This window comes from Agelaius phoeniceus, chromosome 15, assembly GCF_051311805.1.
Source record: "Agelaius phoeniceus isolate bAgePho1 chromosome 15, bAgePho1.hap1, whole genome shotgun sequence".
Taxonomy (NCBI): Eukaryota; Metazoa; Chordata; class Aves; order Passeriformes; family Icteridae; genus Agelaius; species Agelaius phoeniceus.
Genome location: NC_135279.1, coordinates 2,409,412 through 2,427,455, shown reverse-complemented (window position 1 = coordinate 2,427,455; position 18,044 = coordinate 2,409,412). Strand labels below are relative to the sequence as shown.

Here is an 18,044-nt window from a genome sequence, read left to right as displayed (position 1 = left end):
AGCTCATGAGAGCCTGCCAGTACTAAACCTAAAAGCTCAGGTTGAAACATTCATGGCCAACTCTGAATTTCAGAGAAAGCACAAAAACTACACCATGTGCTTGAAGAGAACCATTATGTACCTTGCACAGTTTGTGGTATCTGGATATTTTATGAAATACTGGACTTGGAGATGCAAGAAGTTCTCCTGCACGTCTCTTAAAACCATTTTTCTCCTTCCACAGTTTGTACCAACTTGTTTTCTGTTACAGAACACCTTCTGCTCAGGGCAGTCTTCAAGCTGAGAACATGCAGACTGCCTGGCGTCCATCCCTGGAGCATCCAGGGAACATCTGGAAATGGAACTCCAGGCTCTGGTGTGGGTGAAAAGGTGGGAAGCACTCCCAGGTTGGACTCAATGGCTTTGGAGGACTTCTCCAACCTCAACCAATGATTATGTTCCTTACTTTTGTTTCTGAATAATGTTCCTTTTTTTTTCTTTCTACACAATTCTTCAATGATTATCTAGACTTTAAAAAATCCTTACGTTTCTACCACTTCCCCCTCCAGTGGTAATTTTCTCCTCCAGCACAAAGACACAAAGTTTATTAGTACTATTATTATTATTTCATAGCAGTGAGCAAAGACACTCTTTTAAAATGTCTTCCTGTATTTCCACCCACCTCAGCCTCATTCCTGGACTCACAAAAGCAGCCAAGTCCCCCTTGTTGGTGAAGGATTTCCACTAAAATGCCAGCACAAGCATCTAAGGCATTATGCTCTTTGCTTTTTTGTCCTGGAGAGAAAACAACACCTGTTAAAAACCCCAGACCCTGATCTGACAGACCTTAAAAGAACTAAAGATACTCAGACTGTTTCACTTCTTCTAAGCCTCTTCCCTTCAGGAGAGGGAAACTGTTACTTCACTGTCTCTGTTCCTGTTCCTCCACTGACCATCCCTTCCCCCTCCAGTGGTATTTTTCCAATCCTACTCGCCCACAGCAGACAGGCTTCAAGACCTGGAAGTGACAGCTCTAAAGAGAAGCTCTGGCCTGCAATGACACACATACAACATCCCAGAGCAGCACACAGCTCATGGACCCCCCATTCCACACCAGTTCCCAGCTCTGGGGGAGCCCCAGCTGTGTCAGCAAACAGCAGATCCCAGAAAATGATGGAATCACAGATCACAGAATGGTTTGGGCTGGAAGGGAGCTTAAACATCATCTGGTTCCACTCCCCTGTCATGGGCAGGGACACCTCTCACTGTCCCAGGTGGCTCCAAGCTCCATCCAACCTGGCCTGGGCCACTCTCAAGGATCCAGGGGCAGCCACAGCTGCTCTGGGCACCCGTGCCCACCCTGACAGGGAAGGATTTCTTCCCAATATCCCATCTAAGCTTGCTCTGTCAGTGTGAAGCCATTCCCTGTGTCCTGTCACTTGGAAATTGTCTCTCTCCACCTGTCCTGTAGGTCCCCTTTAGACACTGCAAGGCCACAATGGCGTCACCCCAAAGCTTCTCCTGTCCATGTGAACAACCCCAGCTCTCCCAGCTCCATCCCTCTGATCCCCTGGTGCCTCCTCTGGATCTCTCCAGCAGCTCCAGGTCCTGCCTGGGCTGGGGTCTCACCTGAGGGGGCCCAATCCCAGCCCCTTCCTGCTGCCCATGGGGGCCAGCCCAGGGCATGGGGGGCTCCTGGGGGCCAGGCCAGGTCCAGCTCTTGGCCACCAGCACCCCCAGATCCTTCTCCAGGGCTGCTCCATCTGAGAATCCCCAGCCTGTGTTTAGATCCCAGCCTGCACTGACATTGACCATCGTGCAAGAGGCAGAAGCAAAACCAAGTGATTACTTTTTATACTGACAAACATTCTGCATTCACAGATTTTGTAACAACTATGCCCAGATTAATATATTCCTACTAGAAGCACTTTTCTGTATGTTCTGGAACAAAGACTGAGATTTTATTCTTATTTTAGTGCTAAGAGTGGGATGTGCAGCATGTTACACTTATTAAAACTATATTAACAGACTTAATTTTAAAAAATTATTTAATTTAAAATATTCATATTATAAACCTTATTAAAATAACACTGCAGTGCAAGGAGAGTTGTTTGCACATGAGAATTAGTAGTAAAACTAACATTTAATTTTTTTTTAGCTGTAGTTTTCCCCTGAATCAGAGTGGGGTGAAAGCAAAGGCAAAAAACAAAAGCAAAACTAAACAACGATTCAGCTTCCAATCTCCAGCAATATTCTACATCCTGACAGGATGGCTGCTCCTATATTTTTTTCTGACAGAGTCTCTCAGACTAAGAGAAAAAATAATTCTGTAGTTTCCAGGAAAAAACAAAAAGCAACACAAGTCTTATGATGAAGGGAACAGTACAGTCTGGTCTACTCTTCGTACTGTGAAATTATGATTGCTATACTCTTGTTAGAAATGGGGCATCTGTACCAGATACTTCAAAGCCAGCAGAAAACTCGAAAAATGCATCAGTCAAAATTGTCCAAAAAGTAAAAAACCCCACGGCTTAAGAGTTTAAAAGCAGAAGGAAAAAAAAAAAAAAACCAGGGAGATTTTTATAGCAAGGTCTAAACTTTAAATTTACAGTTTTAACAAAACTTTTGGTTTAACTTTCATGCCAATGCCAACTCTCGAGCACTTCTTATGCAAGGCTTGATGTTAAAACATTCAGTTGAACTTCCCAAATCACAGAGCACACAGGCCATGGGAATGTAAACCTGTGGGTTCTCTTATTTATCCCATCAGTCTATTAGTGGGACAAAAGCTTCTCTTTCTCCCCAATTAATTCCTGCTAATGCTGACTTCAGTCTCTGTTCTTCACAGGCTGTTTGCCTCTCTCATTATTTAAAAACCACCTGGGGAGGATGCTCAGGGGGCCTGATGCCTCTGCTGCAGGTTGCTCTTATCAGGGAATACTCCCATCAATTCAGAGTAATTCCTGGACATGTCTGAGGTCTCTGAGCTACTGTTATTTATGCATTTTAAAAGGAATCTCGCCGAGATTATTTTAGCAGGAAAGGTTTCTTGCAGAAGGATCACACCCCGAGCAGCTGTGGCTGCCCCTGGATCTCCAAGGTCAGGGGAGCACCCTGGGACAGTGGAAGGTGTCCCTGCCCATGGCAGGGGCTTGAAATTAAAAATCTTTAGAGTCTCTTCCAACAAAAAGCGTTCGGGGATTCTATGATTTATTTTCCATAGAAATTCTGACTTCACATTTAAGCCGCCAACAACAGAAATCGACCACGTTTCTAAAGCACCTGCATCTGCCTCTCTGTAATTTTTATTATGAAAACACATTTAACAATGATCATAATTAACCTTCCGCACAAGGATGCTCGGAAGCGACCTTAGAGGCCTTTTAAACACAATCTTTAAAGCATTTAGAAGCGTTTAAAGACAATACGAGTATCTGATTCTGTTCTGCCTGTTACATGGAGCATGATTTCAACAAGTTACCCCTGGAGTGGCAGCGACAGAAAGATCACGATCACTTTAAGTGAGAATCGCACATTTCGGCAGGCAGCGCTGGCTGCTCCAAGCTGCAGCCTGTTGCACGGGGAAGCCTGAACAAACCCCGAGTGTTTAACAGCGAGTGTGGCAGCGGAATTATCCCGGACACCGGCAGAGAAATGCCGTGGGCAGCGGGGCTGCCGGGGCGAGGGAGGGCACGGCAGCGATGCCGCGGGTGGGGAACGACGCCCAGGGTGGGGACCCTGGGGACAAAGGTAAATAATAAAGGTAAATAATAAAGATTTGAGTCCTCGCTGGCACGAGGGTTTTAATCAAGGTGTTCCTGGCTAGGAACCGGCGTGAGCTTAGAGCATACACGGAGAGGTGTCCGACACCCGTGTGGGGACACACTGAGAGCCGAGGGCGGCTCCTGAGGCGGTGCGGGGAATTCGCGGATGCTTCATAACCCAGATCTGCGGGGACGGGCCGGGAGCGGGAGACGGGAACGCGCCCCGACGTCCCCTGAGCGCGGGGAACGGGACCCCCTGTGCGCGGGCACCGCCCCGGGCCGGTCCCGACGCCCAGGTGGGACAGCCCCCCTGAGGCAAAGCGCTGCGGAGGGACGGGCACGGCGGGCGGCCCCCGCGGCCACGGCCCCGCGCGGTGCCCGCGTCCCCGCCGCGTCCCCCGGCCCGGCCCTGACCCACTAACACACCTCCGGCCAACATGGCCGCCCCGCCGCCCAGCGCAGCCTACCCCGGCCGCCGCCGCCCCGCCCTCCGCGCCCGCTCATTGGCTGGCTGCCCCGCCGCGCCCCATCCCATTGGCCGACGCGCCCATCGCTCACCCGCCCAGCGGCCCTTTCAAGCTAGGGTGAGGCGACATGTAAACAAACCCCCTCCCGCCGCCCCGGCCGCTGCCCCGCGACCCCCGAGCCGCGCCCGCCGCTCCGGGCACCCGCCCGGCCGGCCCCGGCCCCCCCGCGCCGGACACACCGCCCAGGGAGCCGCGTCCCGCGGGGGGCGGCCCCCGCCCGGCGACCCCCGCCAGGGCTGCGGGCAGCCGGAGAGCACCCGCGCTGCCCGGGAGAAGCCCCGTCCCGAGGCCGCGGCTCGCAGCGATCAGCTGTCCTGCCGCTCTGGCATTACATAAACACCGCGCCGGAGCGAGGACGGTGCCGTCCTGCCCTGCCCCGCACTCGCAGAGCGGTGACCCCTCTCCGCCAGCTCTGCTCCGCAGCCTTATCAGCGGAGCCGTGCGTCGGGCACCAACACACCCGAGCACAGAGACCCCGCACGGCCACGGGTCACCCCCGGCCGTCCCGGGCATTCAAACAGGTCGCAAACGGAGGAGGCGACTACAAGCCCAAAAGGCAGGAGTGCAGGAGCTGCCGAACCCTTCTCTCCCCTCCCAGGCAGTCCCTCCGCCCGAACGCCCAGAGCGGCCGAGCTCCCCCGGCAGGACGGCGCTTTCCTCTCCCCGGCGCTCGCTGCGAGACTCGCTTTCCTTGTAAAGGCACGGGCCGCTCCTGCCGGGCGGAGGCTGGAGGGGACAACGCCGACAACTCCCCGCGGAGCCCACGCCCCGTCCCCACAGCCCCTTCTCACCGTCCCCAGCCCAGCTCCGGGCCCCAGAGCCCCGCTCCGGGACCGGACACCCCCCGCGCACCGCCGCTCTCCCGCGGCCCCAGCAGCCACACCCCCCCGGCGGGCGAGCGGAGCAGAGGGGCCGCTGGCACCATCCCCATCCCGCTGTCCCTGGCAGCCGGGCAGACACCTCCGTCCCGCTCTCCCTCCCTCCCTGCAGCCCCCTGCCCAGCGGCACCGCCTCCTCCCGCCGGACCACCCGGGCCCCCCGACCCCCGGCGCCCTCAGTGCCGCGCAGCCCCCCGGAGCCCCGCGGTCGCCCCAAGCCCCTGACTCACGGTGCTCAGCGGGGGCCGCAGCCCCGCGCGGCCCGGCCCGGCCCCTCCATGCGGCCCCGGGTTTGTTTGTTTATGTCCCTTCCTGACGGGTTCCCGGAAATCGCGTGACTCGACCCTCACGTGGCCCGAGGGGGCGGGCGCGCGCGAGGGGCGGGGGGAAGGGGGCTGCGCCGTCCAATAGCAGGGGGCTGTGACTGTCACGTGGCGGCGGAGCGGCGCGCGGGGGCTATTTAAGGCGGGGAGGCGGGTGCCCGCGGGCAGAGCGCGGCGGGGCCGAGGCGCGGCCGCGGCTGCTGAGGCTGTGCGGGGCTCCCGTCCCACAGCCCGGTCCTGCTGCTCTGCGGCCCCGCTCTCGCACTTACTCCTCCTTCATCCGTCCGTGTCCTACCCGCAGCTCTGCAATTTGTCCTACTGTCTTCTGCTACATGCACAACCACCTTTCACAGTGTCAGGTGGCTGGCATAGACTGCTTCAGACTGGAGAAATTATTAGTAATAAGTATAATAAAAATAGAGTAACTCGTTTTTATCTTGCTATTTGTAAAGAATGTCTTCTATTCTTTAAAGAAGTTTTTGTTATTTCACCCCATTTATTCTATTTTTGCCCCACGGAGTCCATGACATTTAATTCTGGAAACAAGGAAGCAGCCACCCACCTCTGATAACTCAGCCCTTCACAGGAGTAAAATGCTTCCATGATTTCCACTAGAGGAAAAGTAAACTTCTGTACAGTCTGCAGAACGATTTCTTGTGAGGGGCAGAGATGCAGATATTTGCATTTCCTAAACAATATGAACAAAAGCAGTTACAAGCATTTGAAATGACCCTGACCTGAATTCGCACTCTATACATTGCCAGAGTTTATGACTTAAAAGTCTTCACAACTTGACTGTGGAGTCAGCTTCCTTCACCTTCCTCATTTTTTACCCAAGTATCTTTCAACACAGGCAAAGGTTTTCCATTTCAAGCACAAACTTCTTTCTTTTACACTTGAACAATCTGTGTTCTCTTCTGCTGTCAGACAACAGAGGGATGAGTGATAAATGCTCTGGTACCTGCATTGTTTGTTCAGCAGCAGTGGCTGAACCTCTTTGTTCTCATTTCCTGCAGTCATGCAAAAAAAAGGAAATTATCCCAAGCAGTGTTAATTCCTGGCACACAAGGAGAAGAAGATTCCCCAACCACCATGAAACATCCAGCAGAACACACACAAAACATTATTCTTTCACTTCTTCAGTCATCTACCACCTGGCACCTGCTTCAGAGGAAATGTTAACCACTCTGGACAATCTGGGGAATGCCTTTTGGGGAAGCATCTAGGTGAGAATTGCTCTATGGCTTCTTTGTCCTGGCTTAGAATAGCTCCTTCCATTCAATTCAGCACCAGTGAGACACCCATGGGAACTCTTTTACTTCTCTCTTCTAGAGCAAGTGATAGCTTAGAACCTAAAATAGAAAGCTTGTTAAAGACAGTGGTAACACAATAAACAGCACTGTTTGTCACTGAGTGTTTCCTCTTGGGGTATTTCACTTCAGGCTAAATATGACAAGCAGATCAACATATTTCAAAATCTCAAATGTGTCAACGATATCTTGGAGTATTTCTGTCCCTCCTCTCGAACGATGACAACATATTTTATTCTCCACTCACTTCAAAAATCAAACAACAACTTTAAGTTTTTATATGATCACTTGGTTTCAATTTTCCTAGGAATTATTTGGTACAGACTGTGTAACATGACTGTGTACAACATATTGCATGATAAAATACAGCTCTTAGAAGGTGACATGACAAAAAAAATCCACTATTCCAGTCCCAAGAGCTGCTATGTTTATTTGTAATAACGGGCACGTTCTTCCTTCTTTTGCAATTCACACTGTCCAGTTTTGGATCACTGCAAGTTACATGTCAGGATCTTGGAATTTCCTGTGTAGTAATGAGTGCTGTCCCACTGAACAGTTAATGCTGCTATCCAAGAGGGAAAAGCAAATAAAATATTAACCATTCCCTTATGTCCTTGTGCATAACAATAAAGGGAATAATTGTAATTTCTCTGGGCATGAGGTAAGGAAGCATTCAGGGAGCAGAATTTATACCCTTGGAAGCTGCTCCTCAGCAAACAAGTGAGCAGATCCATCCCAATGCCACGGACTCAGCTGACACTGAGGAGCCTCAGGAACCTCTTGCTTACATTGCCATGTGCTTTGCCAGGTCTGCAATCCACATGAAGGGTCAGGTCAGTACAAAGCAACTGCAATGTCTGCTGTTCAATTCAATCCATTTGCTCCTATAATATCCTCCAAAGGTGCCAGGGATTGAATCAGCCTCCTGTCAAAATCACAGTGAAGGTTTCATCCAAATTAACCATGCTACCTTTGCTACTCAGACAATGGGAAGTTCCTGGAAAAGAGGCTCTCAAGCCAAGCATTTGCTTATTCCTGCACCTTTCAGCAATTTTAAATTGCAAGTTTAATCCTATTATAGATCTACCCCAGAAGTCTCAATACAGGCAACAATCCCCCATCTATTCCTACTATTTAACTTCATTACAATTTATCCACATCATCTACATATCCTCAGCTCAACTCCAAGTATCCAATTAAACCCACAGACAAATAACAGTTAAACATGGCACGAGAACGTTTTGTATCAAGCAGAGGATTAGTTTTATTTCCAGGCATGAGAAATTTAAGGCCAGATTTCTCAAGAATACAATTAATTTGGAAAAAAAAAAATTGCCATCAGCACATGGTACCACTCTCTCTCCTCTCCTCATACAGTTTATTGCACACATTTTTGTCCAGTGCAAACAGAAGAGGGCTGAACAGGACAATGACAGACAAGCTAAGACCTGCAAATATAAAGAGTTATTACAGATAAAGGGAATAGGAAATGTGATTCCATGACCCGTAAAAAATAGAAATTTTCATCACATTTGGAGTTAACAGTCAAAATTGACAGTACCAAAGAGGAGTATGAATTGCATTAGGCACTCTGTTAAATGGAATAGTAGAAAAACCACAGGACTTTGAAGAAGCCACTTGAAGAACATGAGAAAGGTTAAGGCATTACTGCAGGCTTCGTATCCAACCAGCTACAGAAAGGGCACCTTTGGGTCACTGGAGTTTTCATCTCTTCTGCACCTGCAAAGCAAGAGGCACCTTCATTATTCCTTCCATGGAGACAGTTTGCTGATTGTAGGCCTGGCTGTTAAGCACAGCCAATTCCATTCCACAAATGCACTGAGCAATGGTCAAGAACTGGAGATAATTCATCTGTGGGGATGTTTTCTTGGCACTTTGATTTCTGAAGTTTCTGCAAGCAGTTTTAGTTACATTATAAGCTGGTAGAACAACTATTTCCCTCCAATGTTTTCATTGCTGTAACAGCACCCAGTGAGCTGGATGAGAGCCCTTCTCCACTTGCACAAAGACAGCTCCTGCTCTGAGAACACAGGCTGTGAATTCACCAGGCTAAGGAGAAAAGGCACTGTTGGGTGACAGTTTGGAAGAGTGCACAGCCTGGATTTACCATGGCTACAGAGCTGTGTGTGCTCTTGCACGCTGCCATCCAAGCCATTAACTTGGGGATGTATCAAGGGAATTGCTAGAAAATCATCCCTTGATGATGATGGGAGGGAGACTGCCTGAAAACACAGAGCAAACTTGTGGAATTTGGCACAGATCAATCAAGGCAGCATTTGCAGAGTTCCTCAGTAGAACATGAGGAGCTCACTGGAGCATTTTCAGGCTGCTCAGTTAAGTAAAATGGGTTTGCTTTAATCATCTTTATTTTTAAGGATCTTTCCACTTTGGGAGTTAGCACTTCATTTTCTTTGCATTTTCCATACTAATCCACCCAAACCTCAACTGAAAGGAACAGGAGGCAGAAACAAGTATAGTTCATCTCCCCTGAATGCTGGAAAAGCACAGCTCAAAACCCAGAAATAACTGGTTGCTGCACTGATGGGAATCCATGCAGTGTCAGAGAGATATCCCAGCTCTTATCAGATGGAATCTCACTCACAGCTCCTATCCAGGCATAAACTCCACAGGAGCAAGGACAGGACATGGAGCACCTCAGCCCTGCAACAGCACTCAAACAACTCTGCAGTGCTGTGACCTGGGACAGCACATTTCAAGCAAGATATTTGAGGATTATTAAATGCTTTTACTTTTCTAAACCTTTCCTTTTCAGAGACAACAACCTTAATTTTATTCCAAAACCAAGCCAATAAAATCAGATGGAAGGTTAAAACAAACTCCTTCATGTAACAAAACAGCATGTGCTATGCAGGGCTGAAATGCTCCATTAATAAGTTTAAAAATGACAGCTCCTCAGAAACTCTGCACTCAGCTTCAAACACACAAGGTCCCTCTCCTCCTTGGTACAAATTTAATTCCAGTTCTCTGGAAAATCCTTCACTGGAATGGAGGGGAAGGGCCTGGTTCTGTTAGCAGAAGTCCAGAGGTTGTGTTTCACCTCCTGCCTTTCCTTGCTGGTTTCAACACACAGACCATGAAACCCAATTTTTATGTCCAGATAACTCCAATTTCAGATCCCAGGCAACTGAATCATCCTATGGGATTCAGGGATCTTTGTGCCCATTACCAAAACACACTGTTCTCTGTTTTAGCTAACTAATTATATGTTAGCACCCAAGCAGTGAAAATGCTCCTAGGAAATTCTGCTTGACTGACTTAGCTAATTATAGGCCTGGCGTTGAAGCAGGGCCAAGTCTACCTTCAGCTTCTGCTTGGTGCTTAAAAGGAGCTGCAGACACACACACAGGCCCAGTCTGCCAACATCCCAGTTCACAGGAAGCAGAACTGGGATGAAACTGGGGAGCAAATGTGCAGGACACTTCACAGAAAGCATTTAACAGAGCTATAACATCAGCTGTCACTGCCTGCTGCACTGAGCTGAGACCGTGTTGTACAAGGACAAACAAAAAATGTGTTTAATTATTCAGTTACCAGCTTAAAAACTATAATCATGGCTGCTTGTTTCCACATTTCCTTCATTTGAACCTTCAATTCCAAATGCTGCCCTCCTGAACAAGCCCAAGAGCATTAAGGTACTTCTGGTACAAGACTTTATTTGTGCTGGCCCTGTCAAAGAGCCCAGGAACTGCAAGAACCACATTCCAGCAGCACTGCCCTGATAGCAACCACCAGGCTCAGCTGGGATTAAAGCTGCACACAGGCTGTCATTAAAAACAAAATAAACCATCAAGCTGTGAGCTCAGGAGATAAAGAACATTCTAATGGCAGCTCCCATTCCAACTTCCCAGATGAATGAGAGCAATGCTGTGTTGCCTTGGAAATCAGGACAGGTCTTAGATGAAATGGTAGCAGGCATGAGGAGAGGCTTAACAATTGGTAAAGATTAGGAAATCCACTTATGTTACCCTAGTCCAATTGTATCTTTCTTTGGAAGTTTTGTTCTCCTTACAAACCCCTGAACACAGCACTGTATGACAGGATAGAAAGAAAAATGACTGTCAATAATTCAGTTCAAGCTTTTCACATACCCAATCAAGACTAACATCCAAAATGTTTTGTTGCAGCCTACAGAAAGACAGATTTCTCCTACCAAAGAGCTACCCTGGTCTGAGCACACTGCTCACATTGCTATTCAATCTCTCCTGAAGCTTTAACACACCAAATACATCAATAAATCTGCTCATACTCACCTGTCAATGAGCTGCAGCACTGCACAGACATCCTCAAGGCCAGTGGTATCTGAGGTACCAGATTGTTTCATTGCTTAACTGTGGCCCAAAGAGAGGGTTGAGCTGAGCCAGAATTGCAATCAGCCAACTGCAAGAGAACCCCCCAACCCAAGAGACACAAATCAGCCAAAGGACAGCTTGTGACAATGGAAGGTTGTCCAAACACCAGGACTATCAGAGAAGAAAAGGCTATTTTAGGAAGGTCTAGGTTCAAATAAAGATTCTACTCAAGGTCAAACACAAGGACCAGCCACCAGCAATGAAGTTATGGCACCAAATCATTCTGCAACTGAAACAGATTGTCCTGTTCAACTGAAAGCAACACAAAATCACCTGCTAGCATTGCCCTCACACCTCTCTTTGACAGAAAAGTGTTTTGAGACACATGAAACTCAGGATTTTGGGGGCTCAGAAGATGAAAACATAAAAGAGACAAGAGCTGTTTTCAGTGCCTTTGAAGCATCCTTTAAACAACAACCTCTGAGAAACATCCTCTCTCTCATTTGCTTCTCAGTGCACAACAACCTGCCCTTGCAGATGTGGTATATTTTTCAGAGACTTAACAAAAGTGAATTTAAACCTGGCACAGAGGTCAAGAAACAGGGACCTGAAGCAAAAGGGTACAAAAGAACACAAAGACCAACAAAGTACCCCACAAAAACAACCCCAATATGACACAAACCCCAGATGATCAGCACAGCAGCCTTGTCACTGGAGCAGAGCACAAACTAACACTGCAGAAGCCATGGCCAGAACTGAGAGCAAGAGGAATGTAGTTTGTGGAAAATATCCAGGAAAGCTAAACAGAAATAAATATTCCACTCTTAAAAGATATATTTGCTTTGTAAATGTTACAAGAATCAGAAAAAGCAATGGATGCTTCCACGGATTTAAATCTATGTTAAATACTAACTATATAAACACATTTAGTGAACACACTGGCTCATCTGTCTGCTATTTCTAGAATGCTTTGTAAGGAGGAGAAAAAGCAGAGCAGCTTTGTAATGGGAGCTGCCACAAATGTATCAGAGTGCTTAGGCAGTCATGGAAAATTCCACACAAACCTTGATGCTCTGACCAGCAAACCAAGTGCAGGTCGGCTGCCTGCAACAGCCACAAAGGCAAAGATGTGGGTCAGACTCAAGGAAACACATCAATCCTCTTCCAATTTACCAATATTTCTTTGCAATGCCCCTTTCAGTTTTGCAGGGGGTAGAACTCCAGCTAAAACAAGGAGCTGAGCCTGCAGCACTCCATCAGCCACACAAGCCTTGGAACACGTAGCAGGCTCTACAAAGGAATTAAAACATCAGCAAGGCACCACTGAGAGCAGCCAAAAACCTTTAGGCTGACACGTTTCTACTTTGCTGTCCAAAGCAGTGACAACAATGTATTTTGAGACCATGATGTTAAATCTACTTAAGGGCAAATTAGCCCTTAAAATGATCAGGGGATTTCTTTAGTGAGGGTTAATTTTTCAGATCCAACAGACAGATCCAAAGAGCATTGTGCCATCTGCCTCCAGCATCCTGCAGTAACACAAGTGGGAGGAGGGTAGAACACTAAAAGCCTGTTAAAGCACATTATTCCTTTTGTCAGCGCAGAGCAGGAAGGGACTCCCGGCACGAATCTCTCACCTCCCGAGCTCAGGCCCAGCAGGACTGTGAATTAAACGAGCTGGGAGCACATTCAGAAGCTCAGCCTGTGGGAGCAGGCTTAGGGAAAAGCAGCGTGGAAGTTTCAAAAGGCATTTATTTGCTGGGGCCGTGCTGGGTAGCCGAGCTGGGAGCCGGGGTGCCATTAGGGCAGCAGTGCACTCCTCCCCCTGCCCTGCGAGGGATGAGGAATTTAAAACATTTGTTAGGAACGGCCTGGCATTCAAGGTAAGGCATGAAAAAGCTTTTCCCATGGTTTGGGTAAGTGATGCTGCTTTATGCAAGGATCCAGCATGCCAGCACACAACAAAGTGCAGCATTCAGAGTAAAACAAACCTCTGTATCCAAGGTGCAATGTTCCAGAGCTGCTAAAAGCAGGTATGGCATTCCAGCCACCCACAGGTCCTTAAATTCTACCAGATCCCACTTAGAACAGTTACTGTTAATTATCCAGCTCAGACAAGGAAATTAAAGTCCCTTCTGTTGTACCAGAGAGATTTTTTTAAAAGGTCTTCCCACCACAAGTGCCATCTGTCTGTGCTCGTGTTACAAATGAAGGTCCTGCTATCTCTGTTTAAATGTCAATTTGGGCATCCATATTTTAATCCTGTTAGAATCAGTAGCAAATAATACAATTTTCCAAGCACCCTGTCCTCTGTTAGGACATGATGACACTGTTCAGGAACTGCTTTGTGCACAGCAAAATAGATTTAGTACCTCACAATATGGTGGAACCTCTAATTTCTGCAGCAGTAAATCCTTGGACTTTGCCTTAGATTTTATGAGGTCCCTGAGAATGGTTTATTCCTCAAAAGGCTGCTGGGTACAGGATCTGTACACAAATTAGATGCAAATATCTTCCACAGAACAACCAAATGGATCCCATGTAATTAAGATGGTTATTCAAAATTATCACTGCTAAATCGAAATACAGAAGAAACAGCTTTAAGTTGAAATGTACTGACTTCAAATTAATTTCAGTGAAAATCAATTTATCAATCAAGTGGTGGTTAATGAAGACAGGAAATTGTTTTTTCCCTACTTTCAACTGGAAAAGTAACTCAAAGAGTATAAAAGCAGATCTAGCAGAGACTAAACAGCTGTACAGAGGAGCACAGAACAGCACCAGCCACTGCTAAGGACACAAAAATAGCTGGGACAGCAGAAATTGTTTTAATCCTAACAGATCTAATGAAGAAATCTCAGGAACAATTCTTTGGGCTTCTTTCAAGGCTGGTAAGAAAAATTAATCTCTTTCTTTAGCCATCTAAAATGAAGGTCTTAAATGTTTTCAGTGCCTCCTCCCCCAAAAGGAAAAGAATGCAAGAACAATAAAGTTCCATATGTTTGAATAAAACAGAGGGAAAAGGTTGGACCAGATCTTTTGAGGTCCTTTCCAAACAGAGCTGTTCTACAATTTTATACAGAATAAATGAGCAAATAAAAAATGAAAGACTCTGTGATGAGGCAAGTTCTGTCTTGGAACAGGATGAGAAAAATCTGCTTTTTGTTGCATTCTGGCAAGCAGACACTACAAATACAATTTATGTGGTTGGGTACAACTACGGAGGGTTGAAAATATCCCAAGATTTTGCTGCTTTTTTTTTTTTTCCCCAAAGTATAACTGGAGAAAGCCAAAGGAAATTTGGCTTTCAGAAAACAAGTTAGAGCCCACAAAATTACCAAAGAACCCCTGGACACAGAAGAGCAGTTTATAAAACATGGTAATAACAGCAGGCTTTATAATGGGTCTGTTTAGATAAAATAACCAACTAAACCTACAAGTCACAGACCACTGCACATTTGAAGAGTTCACAGAATTGAGCCCAAAGTTAAGAAATTCTACAACAAATACATTTCCCATCACAATCCAGAGGATGCTGCAGATGCCACACAGCCTCCACTTCAAGGAAAACTCTCCTTCAAACAACAGAGACACCAAACCTCAAGGGTTCTACAAGAGTGGGACACAATTTCTGTAGAAAAAAGCCAAGTGAGAACTTTAAATAAATTCAAAACAAAGCTCAACCCTTCTCCTAATTAAAAACCACCCAAGTAACTGTAACATAAATGCAGCAACTCAGTAAAAATCATCAAAAAATTGTCCTTTCTTAGCCAAACATTTAGGACCTCTTATGAGACTGAGCTGCTGCAAACTTCATGTGCAGGGCAAGGAGACCTTCAGAGCACTGAGATGCCCAAATTTCAACCCCAAATTCAAGCTGCTTGCACAAATTCTCAAATTTCTATATCCACTCAGCAAAACTTAAATTTAAAAACTTCTGTGGATACAAAACAGAGCCAAGTTTGCTGGACTTTTACAGTTAAGCAAGAGTGAATTCTTAGGAGTTCACATATCAAATACTCTGAATAGAAATAAATTTTCTAGAGTATAAACTGATACTAACCCTGAGTATCACACTATTAACCTAAACCAACCTGTGTAAGTTCTGCCACTGTCTAACCCAACAGGCCTCTCCTGGAACATGGAGGATTGAGATGCATTTCTCTAAATATTCATATTAAATTCCTTTGAATAGCATAAACCATGCCTAAATAGTTGAAGAAAGTACAAATACCACTCAGGTTCAAATGGAACTCCAAATAATAATTTTTATAACAAGTTAACCCTTAAGATAAACCAGACTTTTACCACTTTGCTCTCCATAACAAATACTTTCAAAGTTATTTCTGCACAGCAGTTTTTTACAAGATCAGTCTCCACAGTCTTTAAAAGAGGGAGAGAAAAACACAAGTAAGCTTTGTCTTGCAGTCTCCAGCTACAGCTGGCTTAAATCCTGATAAAAAACATTATATGAAGAGCTCTCAACAAGTCACTCTGTAATTGCTACTAAATCTCCTACAGAAAGGAGGCAGCCTCAAAATACACTGTGCATTTAAAGAGAAATTGTCTTATTATATCAAAGTCTCACTAAAAAACCCACCATGCAGCAGCTTTTCCACCCACCACTCTACCAGATTTTGAGAATATATTCAAGGAATTTAAAAGCAAAACTGTTCAGTGGGTTTGAGTTAGTATTACCTCAGAAATAAATATAAAGTGGAAAGGGAAAAGGCAAAAAAAGCCTAAGAATCAGGAAAATCTTAAAATTATTATACTTGTGAACAAATGAGGCAGGGAACTGGAGAGGAGGAACAGCATGTCCATGCAAGGACAGCTCACAGTCATGTGTCAGAGGAGGAATTTAGGTTCCTTTTAAATCAGCATTTTCAATGGGAAAATTTCTTCAGCACACTGAAGGTCTTTGGAACTCAGAATTCCAAGAGCTGTCAAAAAACAGGTCCAAATCTCTGTGACACATTCAAAAAGCTTCTAAGTGCTATGAGGCTGTAAAAAAGGAACTTGTGATTACAAGAGGAGTGGGCAGGACATTGTTTGTACTTACAACAGGTAGCAGCAAACAGCACAGGTCACCAGCATGGTGTTGATAACTCTGCCAAGAGGAAGGAGAAATGGGATCAGGTGTGGTGTTGGGACTGACCACAGGATCCACAGGGAAAAACCCACAGCAAACAAGGACAAGTTCAACTTTGATCATATGAAAGATGACTCAACATGAATGTTCTGGCTTCTTCCAGCTGAGTGAACTGCAGAGCTCAGATCTGCAGGACTGACACAGCTCTGCCAAACACTCTACAGCTGGACTGAACACAATCACTGCGAACAGCAGCAAAACCTGATGCAGTGTCCTTCACATGAGTGAAACACTGAGGCTGCATGCACACGAGAAATGCTTTCTCCATTTGCAGAATTCTACTTAAAGAAAGTTTTAGTGTCAAATTGTCGCTTTTAATTTTCTATGATGACTGAGGGGTCTACAAAAGGAACACAAAACAAAACCTCAATGCTGTAATGTAAATTTTTCTTTTCTTGGTGAAATACAGCTGTGTCAGAAACCACTGGAAAGCTGAAAAGAAGGAAGAACCAAGCTCTTGAAATTGAAAAGGATAAAACTGCAGCTATACACACACAGATGGATTTGAAATGGGAGGAGAGGAAATGAGATATTCTGCAGCTCATAGAGCTTGGTGGCAAAGTGGTTTTTTTTATTTCAAAATCATAAAAAGGCATTTCCATCTATGTATTTCCTCCCCCAACTGAGTAACAACACCTCATGGGAGGTCAGTAACTTTTGTTGGTGAGGCACAGAATTCCCACACTTCCATGCCTGGAAGCCATTTCTCCAAGGTATTTCTGAGGACAGGAATGTTTCCAGGCATGAAACACACATCAGCTTTGAAAGTGAGGCAGGAAATATCAGAGCTTGAGGAATATTGAGGGTTTAGATAAAGAACTGAGAGAAAAGACAGTTGGTACCTGTGGAGTAGAGGGAGTGTCAGAGAGAGGAAGAGAGATTAAGAAGCCATTATCTCCTAGAGAAAAGAGAAAGACAAAAACTTGTCTGCTTTTTAATCTGAGCAGCCACAACCACTGCAGGAGAAACCTCAGCTTACAAGCCCAGCTGCTGTCCTCAGCTACAAGGGCACCAGCACACATTTAACCCAGAAATCCACCTCTGCAGCCTTTCCAGTCTCACCCAGTGTGGAACCAGAGGACGGTGGAGTAAGTTAGGAAAGGTCAAGTAAGGAAAGAAAGAGGAAGTTGTTGCTCAAATACCGCCTGACAATGAACCACCTTGACACAGGACGTTCTGCCTGCAGAGGTTTCACAGAATGGTTTGGGTAAAGACCTTAAAGCTCATCTCGTTCCACCCCCTGCCATGGGCAGGGACACCTTTCATTATCCCAGAGGGCTCCAAGCCCCAGTGTCCAACCTGGGATTTCAGGGATCCAGGGGCAGCCACAGCTGCTCTGGGCACCCTGTGCCAGGGCCTCAGGGGAAACCCAAACCCGCCAGGGGCCCCGGGGGCAGCGCCCGGCTCTGGCAGCCCCAGGGGCGGCTGTTCCGCTGCCCCTCGGCCGAGCCGGGCCCGTCCGTGCTGCGCCAGCGCTGCGCCCGCGGGGCTGCGGCGGCCCCGGGCCCGGCAACCTCGGGGCGCTTCAGGGCTCCGGGGCCGCCTCCGCCGGGGCCTCCCCCAACAGCCGCGGGGGACGGAAGGGAAGGTGCCCGGTGCCCGCCGCCCCCCGGTCACTCACCCGCGGTTCGGCCCCTTGGGTACGAGCCAGGGCAGGACGCCGCCGACCACCCCCCAGAACACGCTCATGACGATGATGGGCACCGCCAGGCCGCCGTACGCCATGGCCGCGCTCTGATGGGAGCGGGGCCTCCCGCCACGCCCCGAGCGGCGCCCGCCA

General features: G+C 47.0%; 2 protein-coding genes and 1 long non-coding RNA gene across 4 annotated transcripts in view; 1 reads left to right on the top strand and 2 right to left on the bottom strand.

Annotated features, from left to right (window-relative positions):
* Positions 1-5,528, bottom strand: part of CREBRF (CREB3 regulatory factor) — a 26,651-nt gene extending 21,123 nt beyond the window's left edge. For both annotated transcript variants that reach the window (XM_054642585.2, XM_054642586.2), the window contains exon 1: positions 5,379-5,528. The gene's annotated coding sequence lies outside the window, so the exon portion shown is untranslated. The remainder of the gene's footprint in view (positions 1-5,378) is intronic.
* LOC129126565 (uncharacterized) lies at positions 5,507-12,046 on the top strand. Its single transcript, XR_008535094.2, has 2 exons — positions 5,507-6,697; positions 10,948-12,046. It is a non-coding gene; the product is annotated as an uncharacterized LOC129126565 (long non-coding RNA).
* ATP6V0E1 (ATPase H+ transporting V0 subunit e1) lies at positions 8,021-18,044 on the bottom strand. Its single transcript, XM_054642588.2, has 4 exons — positions 17,886-18,044; positions 16,175-16,222; positions 11,074-11,200; positions 8,021-8,521 (listed from the first exon to the last, which is right to left on the bottom strand). Exons 1-3 carry the CDS (start codon positions 17,987-17,989, stop codon positions 11,107-11,109), a joined length of 246 nt encoding a protein of 81 aa, XP_054498563.1. The 5' UTR covers positions 17,990-18,044; the 3' UTR covers positions 8,021-8,521; positions 11,074-11,106.